Raw genomic sequence first — 16,636 nt, 5'->3', positions numbered from 1 at the left:
TGCATCTATCCATCATAAAAGAGCATCTGTCCATCATAAAAGTGCATCTGTCCATCATAAAAGTGCATCCATCCATCATAAAAGAGCATCTGTCATCATAAAAGTGCATCCGTCCATCATAAAAGTGCATCTATCCATCATAAAAGTGCATCTATCCATCATAAAAGAGCATCTGTCCATCATAAAAGAGCATCTGTCCATCATAAAAGTGCATCTATCCATCATAAAAGAGCATCTGTCCATCATACAAGTGCATCCATCATAAAAGAGCATCTGTCCATCATACAAGTGCATCCATCATAAAAGTGCATCCATCCATCATAAAAGTGCATCCGTCCATCATAAAAGTGCATCTGTCCATCATAAAAGTGCATCTGTCCATCATAAAAGTGCATCCATCCATCATAAAAGTGCATCCGTGGACATTTGTAATATAACTCTGATTGTGTTCGTCTGAATGAAGAATGTCACACACACCTAGGATGAGTTGATGGAGAGTAAATCATGGGGTATTCAAATTTTTTGGGGTGAACTATTGCTTTAATATAAGCAGGTTTGTGTCTTAGTGTTGTGCACTGTCATCTGGTGGTATTGAGATAAACTACATGAGAAGTTTTCTCGTATGGACCCTCTTCACAGACTGAGATGACGGGTTTTAACAGCCATCAGCATAAAAAATGTATGTATATTTTAATCTCTCTTTTTTAAAGCTGTGAAAACACACTTTTGCTATTCGAGCAAAGAATACTACAAATATATTTAATGTATTCTCTCATTCACCACTACAGACGTTTACCCAACTATGACGAGAATCCCGGAGATGTGAATGTGGTGTGTAGTTTAGTCTGTGTGCCGCTAGCGGACCGGCTATTGTATTTTAAAACCTTGTAGCAACTTAACTTTTGTGATATTATCAAGTTAAAATTTGACACACAACTTGGTTAAAGGGATAATTCACCCAAAAATGTAAATCCTGTTATTAATTCCTCATGTTGTTCTAAACCCGTCAGACTTTCATTCACCTGTGCTGAACAAACAAGTCCGATTCATGGAGGGCCCGCCTTGCAACTTACAGGACTTAAAGGATCTGCTGCTAACATCTTGGTGCCAGATACCACAGCACACCTTCAGGGGTCTAGAGGAGGCCATCAGAGACGGGTCAGGACAATAGACCCTTTTCACATTCAGAGCGGAAGTCTTCATAGTTGGGTTAAAATATTATAGCTGTGAATACATTAAATATTTTTTTTTGTGCCCATTTGCTCACATAGCAAAAGAAAAACGCCACAGTAGTGATTTCACAACTTTCAAAAAGAGGGAAAAAATAGAGTGAGATTGATAACGGCAGTGGAAAGAGAGAAATATGTTAATTTTTACCATCACTCCCATAGACGCTATTACTAAACACCCTCACCGCAGCGGTGACTTTTTTATTGTAATTTGATGCAAAATAAATAAAATACAAAGTATTAGTGTTATAAATGTACATATATTTTAAAAAAAAAGATAATACAAACAACGTTGCAGGATTTACGATATTGATGACCGTTAAAACGCGTCATCACAGTCTGTGAAAAGGGTCATTATGTTATGCCTGATCTGTGTATAACCGTTGAAGTTATTAATCTGAGACTTTAGGTCTGTATTCCAAAGCATTCATGAATTACAACTATTTAATTTCGATGTTCAAAAAGAGGAGTGATAATAAAATAACAGCGTTTTAATTTCTGTGGTAAAATATCCCTCAGAAAGCGCGCGAAAGCACTGAGCTGTCTACGCGCTTGCGTCACTGCAGAGCGCAGGGGATTATGGTCAGACGGCGGAAGTAAGATGGCGGAGGTGACAGATGAGGGTAAGAGGTGTTTGTGTCTTAATACCCCTTTACCTTTTCCACACCCGTTTATTAACTATAATCAATCATGTTATGATGTCTTAGACCGTGTGGAGCTGAGAGACCGAGGGCTTGTTTATTGTTGCTGGTTTAATCACGCGGTTTTATCGTCGCATTTAAACGCCTCAGTCAGAGACAGAACTAATGTTTACTCGCAGAAGTGTGTTTATTACAGGTATATTTGTCTGTACAGGTACATGTCTGCTGTTTTCTTCAGTTTATACTGGTTGTCGCTGTAAATGCGTGTAATCTGAGGGTTTTTTGTAGTTTGTGGCAGGGGTGGATGTGCCATTTTCAACACGTTTTAAATATAAACTTCCTTTGAGTTAAGAGGAATTGTCATTTTTTCCAGCCTGGAAAGTGAGATGTGATGTGTGCAATGAGTTTAGGTGCTAGTTCAGCAAATACACAAGAATATTAATTTTAGTGGCCAAGTATAGTAAGCCATACTCCGCATTTAACCCATCCAAAATGTGCAGACACATAAGGAGTAGTGAACACACACACACACACACACACACACACACACACACACACACACACACACACACACACACACACACACACACGGAGTACTGTATTAAAGGGACAGTTCACCCCAAAATGTAAATCATTAAAGGATTAGTTCGCTTTTAGATAAACTTGTCTTCCAAGATGTCCATGTCTTTCTTTCTGCAGTCGAAAAGAAATTAAGTTTTTTGATGAAAACATTCCAGGATTGTTCTCCATATAATGGACTTCAATGGGCTCCAAACGGTTCAAGGTCCAAATGACAGTTTCAGTGCAGCTTTAAACGACACCAGATGATGAATAAGGGTCTGATCTAGCCAAACCATCAGTTTCTGAGAGAAACCCAGCAGTATTTATGCTATTATTTTACCTCTTATCAGACGAACGTGATCATCTCTGAGCTCAGCCATAACTTCCGCTAAGTGAGGTCAAAATACGAGTGTGGTCATAGATATATCGACCGTAGATGCTTCATTCTACTGATCCATGCAAGCGCTAATGAGGCATCTACGTATATATCTATGACCAGGCTCGTATTTTGACCTCACTTAGCGGAAGTTATGTGACGTGTATGCAGTGCTTCCAGAACGCCGGCTTACCATTGGCCGACGCTGTTCACGTGTTTCACTACATTGTAGGGTTGGGCGATGTTATATTCTCAATTTAATTTACAGAGCAATCCCTGCAAAGGTTTTAGGTTAACTATAGAAGTGACTAGGATTAGTGTGTGTCACATTCGTAACGGGGGGCGGGGCATAACCCTATTTGATTGATTCATTTCTGCTGTAAAAACTGATTTTTAAAATGTAAAAGCGCATGTAAAAAAAAAAAATACTGCACGAAATGAAAACAATAATGTGAATATTATTATTATAAATGTGAATCAAAAAATTAAAAGCGCATTAAAAAAATAATAAGCTTGATTTCATCTCTTAAGTGTCTTAGTGTGTGTTAATTTAGAATTTTAAAATCTAATTTCAGCTTTTTATCTCATAATTATGACTAAGCATGACTTTTTATCCAATAATGAGGACTTTTAAAATCATATTTTCCTCATTTTATCTTATAATTATGACTTAGCATGTCATATTACTGACTTTTTATCTAATATAAGGACTTTTAAAATCATATTTTCAACATTTTATCTTATTATGACTTGGCATGTCATATTTTTGACTTTTAACTAATAATGAGGACTTTTTAAATCTTATTTTCAACATTTGATCTTATAATTATGACTTAGCATGTCATATTTTTTACTTTATCTAATAATGAGAACTTTCAAAATAATATATTCAACATTTGATCTCATAATTATGACTTAGCATGTCATATTTTTGACTTTTAACTAATAATGAGGACTTTTTAAATCTTATTTTCAACATTTGATCTTATAATTATGACTTAGCATGTCATATTTTTGACTTTATCTAATAATGAGGACTTTTAAAATCATCTTTTCAACATTTTATCTTATAATTATGGCTTAGCATGTCATATTTTTGACTTTATCTAATAATGAGGACTTTAAAATCATATTTTCAACATTTTCTCTCTTAATCATGACTTTATGATAATTAAAATGAGCCGATCAGTCATATAGTTGAATATTTACTGTTGAATAATATATAGGGAAGACGAGACTTATCACAATTTCATTTTCATGCTGACTTTAATAGGACATTTGTACACAGTTTAAAATATCTCAGCTGTTTGAATATAGGCGATATATTTATAAATTTAGTCATGTTCAGTTTTGGGTGGACTGTTCTTTTACAGTTTTTGTGTGTAAGTTGGTAAGCTTTAATTTTGATTCTGTTTATGCTGTTTTATTCCTGTCATGTCTTTTTTATTGAATTGAACTCTCATGCTTTTGCCTCATGTGTGCTTTAGTGTTTTCTCTCTGATGGGTGGAAGCAGACAAGCTTAACTTCATCCTGAGGAGGGATCAGACGCAGCATGGCCGATGATAATGGTGAGGTGTATTGGCAAACGGATGAAGGGATGATCTCTCCTGCGGTTACTCAGAATCATTCATTCAGTGATAATGGACGAGGCTTTAAATGGGTCAGCGCTCGGAAACTAGTAGATCTGTTCTCGACGGTTATCTCTGCAAATCCATGGGAATATAAAAATAGACACTAGCCAGGAATGTTTCCTTTGGATTTTCAGTTTCCAGTTCCATCTGTTTCTAACGGGTTTTTGTCCATTGCCCTCGTGAGTTGTTCTGATCTCTGTGTCTGGGCTTTATTTTGGTTTATTTATCTTGACTTATTTGTGTGCTTGTCTTCATAGAGATCAGCACAAGAATGCGACAGGACAGAGGCTTTATCATTCTAAGATATTAAAGAATTAGTTCAAAATGAAAATCTCGCCGCCATCTCATCAGATGTTCATGTGTTTCTTTCTTCAGTTTTTTGAGGAAATCATTCCAGGATTTTTCTGCACATAATGGACTTCAATGAGGAGAGTACCGAGTACCGATTCACATTAAATCAATCAGTACCAAATTTCGGTACCTGAGAACGCATCTGGTGAAATAGACGAGTGTGTGTGAATATTAAACCACAAAAAGACCATTTAAATACGAGTCCTGCGTGTCTCTGTGCGAATTAATGCCGTAGAAGCGCGGTTTACCACACACACACACACACACACACACTCACTATGACGGTCGTGTGTTTCCATCTCTGTCGTCTCATATGAGGACACGAACACACAAACGTCATCTCCAGAGCCACTGAGAGTCACTTTATGAGCATTTTACCGTTTAATTTGAGAAAAACTACCGTCATCAACACAGAAACTCGAAGGTCTTCACAGCAACCCGTCAAAATAAAAGTCCAGTTTATCTTGACAAATACATCACTGTTGTACAGTAGACATTTAGATACGTCTCAATTAATAATACTAACACTAATGTATTAATAATGATCTAAACTTTATTTTTTAAGTAATACATTAACATTTTTCTGTTTTAATTTTAAGCGTATAAAGCTCAGTTTGCTTGACAAAAAAAGTTGAATTAAATTAAAAGATAAATTAAAGTAATGTCTTATGTCTTCATTTGATTTCCAGAAAATACACAACACATATGTTGGAAATCTTTTCATAGAAATTAAATTAAAAAGAAAAAAAATGGTTGTTTTTATTAATTCAATTTAAGTAACTAGTATCCTACTATTCACTAGTAAATATTACAGTAATCAAACATCACAGATAATGGCGTGGTTGAAACACTGAGCGATCACATGTGACGTGATACGGATTCGGTGATTTGCACTGTCTCTTATAACACTTTCAGATGCTCGTTCATGTGTATTTCGCGCTGTAACTGATATTAAAGCGGAGGAGAAGATCTGCCGCTTCTCTTGAGCTGAGCGATCTCACGACTCTGCGCCAAAACGCTATTTATATTTTTGAATTTCACAATAAAATGGACGTAATTTGAAATATGGTTTCATATCAATAGTAACAAAGCTCAAAGATTATTGTGATTTATTGGATGGGATGTGCTACAATGTTTCTTTCATTCAATTGAAAACAGGACTAATCGATTCGTGGGATTTAAGAATCAATATCAGTGCGTAAAAATGAGAATCGATTAAAATCGAGAAACCGATTATTTTTTACCCAGCCCTAGGCGTGACCTTTTCGACGTGATTACGAAATCCTTGGCACATCGCAGAGCAAGATGAGCATCTGAGGTCAAAGTACCGGTATATACATGTTTATTTTAGTCGTAAATGTGGCGATGGTTTGTCTAGATCAGACTCTATTCCTGGTCTGGGATTGGTCAGAGCCTCTGAAACTGCAGTGATTTGGACCTTCAACTGTTGGTTCCCATTGAAGTCCATTATGTGCAGAAAAATCCTGGAATGTTTTCCTCAAAAAAAGTCCACTGAAGAGAGAAACACATGAACATCTTGGATGAGATGGAGGTGAGGAAATCATCAGGACATTTTCATTTTGAGGTGAACTCATTCTTTAACCCTTTAAAGACACACTTAACTACTTAACCTGCGCTCCTATTTTTGAGAATTGTCTGAAAACGACCCAAATAAGAATGTCTGCAGCTCTTAAACCCTATGGTCTATATTCATCAATCTGGTCTTATTTTAAACTAGACTCTTGAAATTTTGTTACCCAAGAGTCATAATAACTCAAAGTAGTATAGAAGCAGAGTAAAACAAGGGAAAATATACATACTGTGGTATAACCAACTACCACGCCATGTCTAACACATGTTGTTTTTTTTCTCCTTGCAGAGAAACCTGCTGTTGCTCCTCCAGTGTTTGTGTTTCAGAAGGATAAAACACAAAAGGTAAGAGCAGCACTTCAGTTCTCACTGCATCTCACCTGTCCAAACTGGCTTTAAACCACTGGCTCTTTCCTCAGAGGTCAGCCGAGGGCTCCAGCACAGAGGATGGAGAAGGTGAGTCTCAATTTCACTGAGAAATGTTTGGAACATGTTTCATATCATCAGATGGGAGAAAAATAACATATGTGACTTTGAGAAAATGATGCATGTCTGTTGGTTTGTTGTGGCCCAATTAAGCACATTTTAGTAGGGCTGGGTAAAAAATATTGGTTTCTCGATTTTAATCGATTCTCATTTTTTACGCACCGATATCAATCTTTAAATCCCAAGAATCGAGTAGTCCTGTTTTCAGATGAATGAAAGGAACATTGTAGTGCATCCCATCCAATAAATCACAATAATCTTTTGTTACTATTGATATGAAACAAAGCCTCATATTTCAAATTACATCCATTTTATTATGAAATTCAAAAACATAAAAACCGTTTTGACGCTGTGTCGTGAGATCGCTCAGCTCAAGAGAAGCGGATGAACACATCTTCTCCTCCGCTTTAATATCAGTTACAGCGCGAAATACACATGAACGAGTATCTGAAAGTGTTATAAGATACTAGGGATGCCACAATACTCAATATAATATTGATCCGTTCGGTACGGCCTTCGCGGTTCAATACGCGCTTGTGAATTGCGTTTTTTCCGGTTTCGCATTTAATTAATTATTTTTCTACAAATTCTATAATTTGCCTCCATCCCAATACTGAACAACGCGACATACATTCACATCACACGTTAGTGGTGGAGTTATACTCACGGAACACTAGTTATTCACAATCACGAAAGTTCATTATTTGCATGCGTTTTAAAGCCTTCATTCGCGTGCGCGGTTTTAACATGCGCTTTTCAGAGTGCGCGCACTAAACGCCTGTCAAACACGTGAATACTGGACTCAGTAGTCGTCTTACTGCGTTAATACTGTCAAATAAACACAAGGTTAACATAAACACAGTCGGTTATGTCTAAAGTGAAAGTAAAATCGCGTATGTCTGTATATTAGATGTGCAGGTCTTTAATTGACAGCAGCGCAGCCTATAGTGAACACGCGGTCCTTAAAGGGACAGTTCACCTATAAAATTATGTCATTATTTACTCACTCTAATATTGTTCCAAACCTGTATTCATTTCTCGATTACATAATTTTCAGTTTTGAGTGAAATATCCCTTTAATGTTAATACAACAACAAAAGACAAAGAGAAAATCACTCACTGCTCTTGACTGAAGAACTAATACAGCAGCTTTAATAAGAATCAATGTATATTTTATAGTGAAGTCTATGTAGTGTTTTATTTTTACATTTATTCATTCAATCTCATACTTAAATGCTGCTGTACAGCTCTGAGCTGCCAGTGTAAATCTTTATATATATTTATTTTATATTATCCAATACACTAGGAATGTGTACAAGGGTTTTTTTTAAGTAAAGTTTTAAGTTTAAGTAAGGTTTTTCAATTCTTTTAAGTAAAATAAAGAAAGAGTATTGCAATAAAAAAAAAATCTTTTTTCTCCTTAACCTCTTGCGGTTCCTGTCGCCTAAGAATAGAATAACAAAAAATTTATGTGACAAGCCATCAGAACCGAACCGAACCGAAAACCATGGGTAAAAACCGAGGTGTGTATTGAACCGTGGACTAACTGTATTGTTGCATCCCTATAAGATACTGTACAACTCACCGAATCCGTATCACGTCACATGTGATCGCTCAGTGTTTCAACCAGTAAAACCATAACGTCACATTTACCTCAGAAAAACCATATCCAGTGTCCATAAACTCGCTAGTCAGCTAGAAACATTAACTCTAGAGGAGCATTCTGATAAATATATGCACCACATTAAATAGCCATTATAATTTTTAATGTTCTTCAATATTTAATGCGAGTTTGAATAAATTTGGCAAGTTTTTATGACAGCCACCATTTAAAAGTTTGTGGAAATATTTCATATAACTTTATTATTATAAGAATACATTTTAAAGGGGTCATGAACTTGCTTATTACTTTTTTTTTATACAGTTGTCTGAGTTCAACTTATGACGTTTGCGTGGTTTTTACACTCACGAATATCATAATGAATAAGTAATAGGCTATTTTCTGCCCTGGTTTTGAGCCTCTCTCATGGAACGCTCTGTTTTTATGGGCGTGTCTAGGGTTGGGTACCGAAACCCGGTGCCAATATGGCACGTTAACGTTTATTTTATGTTTCAGACATTTAAATGCTCATAAGTACTAGCAAAAATATACACTGATGTCTACGGAAGCGGCAAAAACAATCCTTTCAGATAGTTATAATTTGAGTTTTATTCATATCAGGTGATTGGGACACTTTTTCCAAGTCATCGCAATGGCAAGAAGTGTCCCAATCACCCTGAAATCACCCTACACATTATATAGTGACTATATAGTTTACTCTATTCTTCTCCCAGTTCAGCGGTCACTCACTTTCATGTGTTTCGTGAGACGTGGATATATACGTGATGTAAATCCGACAGATCCGATTCTCTGAGGCACAAAATAACATGGCGCCGCCCATCGCGCATTATAGATCAACTAACACACATTCACTCACACTTATTTAAAAAATCAGAATATCAGATAGTTTGTGACATAGTTAACAAGTTTGTGAATATTTTGAATAAAAAAGAAAAAAAAACACCTCGATTTGTGGCTCTTTTTTTTTTTTAAGTATCGGTTCGGGCATCGTTTAGTGACCGGTACCGTTTTAAAAGTATCGGTTTGGCACCAATATCGAAAAAAACCCAAACGATACCCAACCCTAGGCGTGTCACACTGAAGACTTGGAAGTAAACGCCCACTGCTGTGATTGGATTACAGTTTTGCATAATAATGAGTTTCGGCTCCCCCTTCAGTACATGTGGGGAATTGTTTTGGAAACTTCCAATGTGGAGAAACGGCAACCGGAATGATCCGCTCTCAGGACTCACAAAATGCGTGCATCAGCAAAACTTCACTGCAGACAAATCAGCATGTTCAAAACTTCCGCGACATAATGAATAGATATCAAACGATCTGTAACAGTGCAATAATATCACACATAAAAACATGTTTTACTCACACAAGTGTTGCACCTTCCTGTCGGATCCGATATAGAAGCACAGCATTGTGTTTTAATCTCATCCAGTCTCGACCTGTGTCTTGTTTACAAACGAATCCGCGGTTAAATGAAGGAACAAACACTCAATGTCTTCCTAACGTACGCTGGATCTTCATTAAAAATAAAGTTCATCCACACATTCCTAATATTAGAACCTGAAGGAATTAATTTATGCATGCCTAAGTGTTTTTTCTTTTCTGGTCTCCTTTTCTGCCCCAGACTCTGATAAAGAAGATGGCAGGTACAGTCCTGCTGCCAAAAGGGGAAGAACGTCACCATTCACACACTTCCCACCAACTCATTCCGGTAATCCAGAGATTTACACCTGGAAAATAATTACAGATGTTTATGGTACATTAAGGGCTTCTTCTGTTCGTCCCTGTTTCTTTGACGCACTTTCTTGTCCTTTTTTCAGTTTCTAAGAATAATGTTTTCATGCCATCCAGTTTCTGTCAGTCACCAACAGAAAACTCCGACTCAGAACCCGGTGAGATGCAGAGATGTATAGTAACGAAGTAGAACTACTTCACTAGTGTACTTAAGTACTAAAAGGCAGTATCTGTACTTTACTAGAGTATTATTTTTTTCTCCTACTTCCACTTTTACTTCAGTACATATTTTCGATGAGTTTAATACTTTTACTCCGATATTTTTTTTATGTGCTGCACCGTTACTCGTTACAATTATAAAAATGTTACGAATAATTCCATTCCAAACCCACATTACCGCGCATGAGAGAGAGAGCGCGCGCGAGAGAGAGCCCCGGGAGCGCGCATTTACTGTCTTTAAAACAACACGAGCGTCTTGCGCTCAAATTGCTCTCTATTTGTTTACATAGTTAATGTGCACTGTGAAGTAACATATACAAACAATGAAGAGCTGTATTTTTATTAACTAAGATTAATAAATACAGTATCAAATGTATTGATCATGGTTAGTTCATGTTAGTTATTAGTCTAATACATTAACTAATGTAATGTTAACAAATTAAACCATATTGTAAAGTGTTACAAACAAATAATTTACTCAGAACACCTCTTGAAATGAGAATATAAGTGTGCTTACCCCATTTTTTTTTAGTAAGAGTGGTTATAGTAAGATTTAATCTTAATGAACTACAGTATTTTCAGGTTATTTATATGACAATATGTAGAAAAATTACCTACCAACATTGTGATTGTCCTTTAGCTTAATCATTTGAAATAATACAAACAATATGATGTTCAAACTTTTGACTACTTTCTTTAATAACTACATAACTCAATACTTGTACTTTTACTTTCAGTACTTGAGTAGTACATTTTAAAATAAACTACTTGCAATACTTAAGTACAAAAAATGTTGAATACTTTAGTACTTCTACTTAAGTGTGGTGCTTAAAGAGCACTTCAACTTCTACTCAAGTCACTTTTTTGATAAGGAACTTGTACTTTTACTCAAGTATGTGTCTCTAGTACTTTATACATCTCTGGTGAGATGTGCTACAGACTTAAAGCAAATCAAGTGAACATGAAATGGCATTCGCAGATTCATAATGTGACATTTATGAGTGCAACAGGATAATCAGTAATGATTTTATCCATTGGGAATTGATCAGAGTATTTGACACACAAGACTAGGGCTGCAACAACGAATCGATAAAATAGATAAAATTCGATAATTAAAAAAGTTGGTAACGAATATCATTATCGATTCATTGTGTCGCGCGACTATTATGCCCCTCAATAAGACGCGGAGATGTTTAAAGCACAGTAGCTTTTCTGTTGCTCGTTTACTCGTTATCCAGCTTGACAAGTTAGCGTTAGCTTGTTAATAACAGTAGTAAAGCAGGGGTGGTGTAGTTTGCAAGCTTTTTATCCACTTGCCTTTTGTGGCCCATTCATTTTTCAATCTGTTGCTATGTTAATTTCGTTGACAATATTTTAATCAACAACATTTTACACAGACAAAAAAATCAAAACCAGCTTTGAATGTCAAAAACTATGACTAATATCTATTGTCATTTTCGGTCTTAAAGTGACAGCAGTCCATTAACCTGCTAACATTTGTGCTCTTAATATTAATCAAACAACTAAAGACAGAGAAAATCACCTCTTTAGTTTTAATAAGGATTCATTATATTTATTATACATTAATTATTTAATCTATAAGGAATGTTGTTATAAAGAATGCATATCATTCATTGTGTTCTTCTTTAGGAGGAGTAGTTTTATTTCATTGTTACATAATATTTGTTTATATGTCACAGCGGTTAAATCTGTGTCTGTATTGCATGTTTAAACTTTAATATCATTCATATTAATAGGTTAATACAGTAGTTATGTTTTCTCCAGGAGTATATAATGGGTTTGGACATTTTAGAGAAATTCTTAATGCATTACAATTTAACTAAACCCATTACATTTTGCTTGTGAGTGCGTGCGTCTGAGTGTAGTGTAGAGAACAAGTTCTAACATCCTGTTAAGTTGTCTGATTAGTATTTTTCTTTATAAAAAAAAAAAAAAAAAAGATTTATAGATTTATTGTAGCAACCTGTGCACTTTCTGAAGATTTCTGTTTCTGAATAAAGGATTGGAAATTAATGTTTTTTTTTTTAAATATCCGATACATCAATTAATATAAATAAAATAGTTAACTGACAACTACTAAATGTTTTATAACTACCTGAATTAATCATGAATTACAGTAGGAATACATGTTAATAAAGTATTTCTTAACACACTGAGCAACTATTACTATATGTCTAAATAATAAGATGTATAAATGTACGTTTAGATGGTTTATTAATCCTTTACTTATACTTTATAAATGATCTGATGAACCACTGACAACTCCTAAATAACTGGTTTGTAAATAATGTAATACTTAATTTAGAAATGCTAAATTGATCATTTATAAAGTATGAAAATACAATTATTAAACACATTATATATATATATGCTTATAAATTAAGAATAAAGCATTTATATCTGTATTTATAAACTGCCTATTCATGTTAGGGATGTGACGGTGAGGAAATTTTCCCACCGGTTAATTGATGTGTGACAACACCGGTAATACCGGTATCACCGGCGGAGGCATTTAAATCACTAATTCTAACCGAAAGTAACATGCACACGACCGCTCTGAACTGAAACTGAACAGTGCGCGCACACCGTGAATGACAGCTCGTCTGTAAATGCGCGCTCTGTGAGGCCATGGGTGCGTCTCAATCAGTTCCCTAGTTCAGTAGTCAGGGCACTGATCAAGCATTGATCAGTCTATAAGCCTCGTTTATACTCGACGCGCCCGCACGAGCGCGAGGGTGCGCGCGGCAAAAATAAATGCGCGCAGTCAGCGTAGCGGAGGCTCGCACTGCGAAGCCAGGCGAAAGGAAACAATGCGCGCTCTGTGCGGCCGTGCACATTTAACTTTCGGTTTTGAATTAGCGCCAATTCGGCTGCGGGTTGCTTGAATTATGGGTTCATTAGTCTATTACTTTTAATGAAAAATACAACAACAAAACAAATGACAAACTCCCTTAAATAGGCGCTTTTACGTTTCGCTTTGAAACCAAATCTTCCGCGATCATCTCAGTCAGCTCCTCACTCTTAAATCTGATGAATGACTCCTGCCTCTGCCGAGACTCACGGTCGGATCCTGCTTTATTAAGCAGATCGTTCAGTTTTTATTTGTATTGTCTGTTCTCTAACTGAACTAAATGATTTTATTACTATAAAAAAATCAAAAAGACGGTGGGCGGTGCCACGGTGGGCAAGTGATGTAACCGGTGTTGAGTCTGGACACCGGTAACACCGGCAACACCGACTATCGTAGCAAGCCTAATTCATGTATATTAATGCTTTATAATTAACTATTGACTAATGCTTCATAGCGTGTAGTTATTATAAAGTGTTACCAAAGCATTTGTCAAAAAATTGATTAATCGACTCATCGAAAAATAATCGACAGATTAATCGATTTTTTAAATAATCGTTAGTTGCAGCAAGACATTTGCATTTAGAAGATTTTTTGCACTGAAAGTTCTGTTTTTGAATAAAAAATTGGTAATTAATGCTTTTTTGTCAGATTAATCGAAAAAACAATCGACAGATTAATCGATTATTAAAATAATCGTTAGTTGCAGCAAGACATTTGCATTTAGAAGATTTTTTGCACTGTGAATTTGCACTGAAAGTTCTGTTTTTGAATACAAAATTGGTAATTAATGCTTTTTTGTCAGATTAATCGAAAAAATAATCGACAGATTAATCGATTATTTAAATAATCGTTAGTTGCAGCAAGACATTTGCATTTAGAAGATTTTTTGCACTGTGAATTTGCACTGAAAGTTCTGTTTTTGAATAAAAAAATTGGTAATTAATGCTTTTTTGTCAGATTAATCGAAAAAACAATCGACAGATTAATCGATTATTAAAATAATCGTTAGTTGCAGCAAGACATTTGCATTTAGAAGATTTTTTGCACTGTGAATTTGCACTGAAAGTTCTGTTTTTGAATAAAAAAATTGGTAATTAATGCTTTTTTGTCAGATTAATCGAAAAAACAATCGACAGATTAATCGATTATTTAAATAATCGTTAGTTGCAGCCCTACACAAGACATTTGCATTTAGAAAGAAAGCAGTGCCAGTTTTAGTATGATGTTGACACAACTCATTTCCCCGGTTTTGTTTCTCCATCAGAAGAGAAGACTGTGGGATTTCGCCTGAAGCCCCCGACTCTGATCCACGGCCAGGCTCCGAGCACTGGTGGGTCCAACATCTGCTGTTTTCCACAGGCTGTTGATTAACCTCCAGTTGTGGTGCTTTTATAAGATTTGTTTATTTACATGATTCCACTATTTGAACTCTCAGCACCAGAGATCCCTCAGATGCTGAGTTAAGAGCGATTGATGTGATTGATTTGTTTCAGGTGTCCCGAGCCCCAAACCCAAAGAAGCCCAGAGAGGCATCCTGAGACCGCCAGTTCTGCAGCCCCCCCCGACCCCAACCCCCCCTCACAGTGAGTACATCATGCATATCCACTCAACTACATCATATTACATATAACAGCTCAAGTCTGATGTTTCACCAGACTCGAGCAACAACAGTTCAAATGGAGTGAAAAACCTCTCCGATAACTCAGAGCTGTCTGCTGCGGGCACACCGGATGAAGACGTGTCCTTGGTGAGACTCAAACCCATGTCCCAGGCAGCACTGCTATCTACTTAAAGGGATAGTTCACCCAAAATGAAAATTACCCCATTATTTACTCTCCCTCAACTCATCCTAGGTGTGTATGACATTCTTCTGTCAGACGAACACAATCAGAGTTGTGACCTGACTCTTCCAACTTTAAGTGCATCTGTCCATCATAAAAGTGCATCCGTCCATCATAAAAGTGCATTTGTCCATCATAAAAGTGCATCTATCATCATAAAAGTGCATCTGTCCATCATAAAAGTGCATCTATCCATCATAAAAGTGCATCTGTCCATCATAAAAGTGCATCCGTCCATCATACAAGTGCATCTGTCCATTATGAAAGTGCATCTATCATCATAAAAGTGCATCTGTCCATCATAAAAGTGCATCCATCCATCATAAAAGTGCATCTGTCCATCATAAAAGTGCATCCGTCCATCATACAAGTGCATCTGTCCATTATGAAAGTGCATCTATCATCATAAAAGTGCATCTGTCCATCATAAAAGTGCATCCATCCATCATAAAAGTGCATCTGTCCATCATAAAAGTGCATCCGTCCATCATACAAGTGCATCTGTCCATTATGAAAGTGCATCTATCATCATAAAAGTGCATCTGTCCATCATAAAAGTGCATCCATCCATCATAAAAGTGCATTTGTCCATCATAAAAGTGCATCTATCATCATAAAAGTGCATCCGTCCATCATAAAAGTGCATCTATCATCATAAAAGTGCATCTATCCATCATAAAAGTGCATCTGTCCATCATAAAAGTGCATCTGTCCATCATAAAAGTCCATCATAAAAGTGCATCTATCCATCATAAATGTGCCTCTGTCCATCAAAAGTGCATTTGTCCATCATAAAAGTGCATCTATCCATCATAAAAGTGCATCTGTCCATCATAAAAGTGCATCTGTCCATCATAAAAATGCATCTATCCATCATAAAAGTGCATCTGTCCATCATAAAAGTGCATCCATCCATCATAAAAGTGCATCCATCCATCATAAAAGTGCATCCATCCATCATAAAAGTGCATCTATCCATCATAAATGTGCCTCTGTCCATCATAAAAGTGCATCTGTCCATCATAAAAGTGCATCTATCCATCATAAAAGTGCATCTATCCATCATAAAAGTGCATCCATCCATCATAAAAGTGCATCCGTCCATCATAAAAGTGCATCTGTCCATCATAAAAGTGCATCCATCCATCATAAAAGTGCATCTGTCCATCATAAAAGTGCATCCATCCATCATAAAAGTGCATCTATCCATCATAAAAGTGCATCCATCCATCATAAAAGTGCATCCGTCCATCATAAAAGTGCATCTGTCCATCATAAAAGTGCATCTATCATCATAAAAGTGCATCTATCCATCATAAAAGTGCATCTGTCCATCATAAAAGTGCATCTGTCCATCATAAAAGTCCATCATAAAAGTGCATCTATCCATCATAAATGTGCCTCTGTCCATCAAAAGTGCATTTGTCCATCATAAAAGTGCATCTATCCATCATAAAAGTGCATCTGTCCATCATAAAAGTGCATC

The 16,636-nt window shown here is 36.1% G+C and overlaps 1 protein-coding gene across 1 annotated transcript in view; it reads left to right on the top strand.

The window, feature by feature from the left end:
• Positions 1 to 1,793: 1,793 nt before the first annotated feature.
• The window catches only part of ranbp3a (RAN binding protein 3a), a gene marked incomplete at its 3' end in the record, with an annotated part of 40,651 nt that continues 25,808 nt past the window's right edge, over positions 1,794 to 16,636 (top strand). The window contains exons 1-9 of the mRNA XM_079845381.1: positions 1,794 to 1,852; positions 4,295 to 4,376; positions 6,670 to 6,725; positions 6,800 to 6,836; positions 10,109 to 10,195; positions 10,305 to 10,376; positions 14,574 to 14,639; positions 14,803 to 14,892; positions 14,965 to 15,056. Coding sequence (XP_079701507.1) covers positions 4,361 to 4,376; positions 6,670 to 6,725; positions 6,800 to 6,836; positions 10,109 to 10,195; positions 10,305 to 10,376; positions 14,574 to 14,639; positions 14,803 to 14,892; positions 14,965 to 15,056 — 516 coding nt within the window. The 5' untranslated portion in view covers positions 1,794 to 1,852; positions 4,295 to 4,360. The remainder of the gene's footprint in view (positions 1,853 to 4,294; positions 4,377 to 6,669; positions 6,726 to 6,799; positions 6,837 to 10,108; positions 10,196 to 10,304; positions 10,377 to 14,573; positions 14,640 to 14,802; positions 14,893 to 14,964; positions 15,057 to 16,636) is intronic.

The sequence above is a fragment of the Gobio gobio genome (assembly GCF_949357685.1).
Source record: "Gobio gobio genome assembly, chromosome: 19".
NCBI classification, from domain to species: domain Eukaryota; kingdom Metazoa; phylum Chordata; class Actinopteri; order Cypriniformes; family Gobionidae; genus Gobio; species Gobio gobio.
The sequence above is the reverse complement of the archived record's forward strand: the minus strand, read 5'-3'. Positions and strand labels throughout refer to the sequence as shown.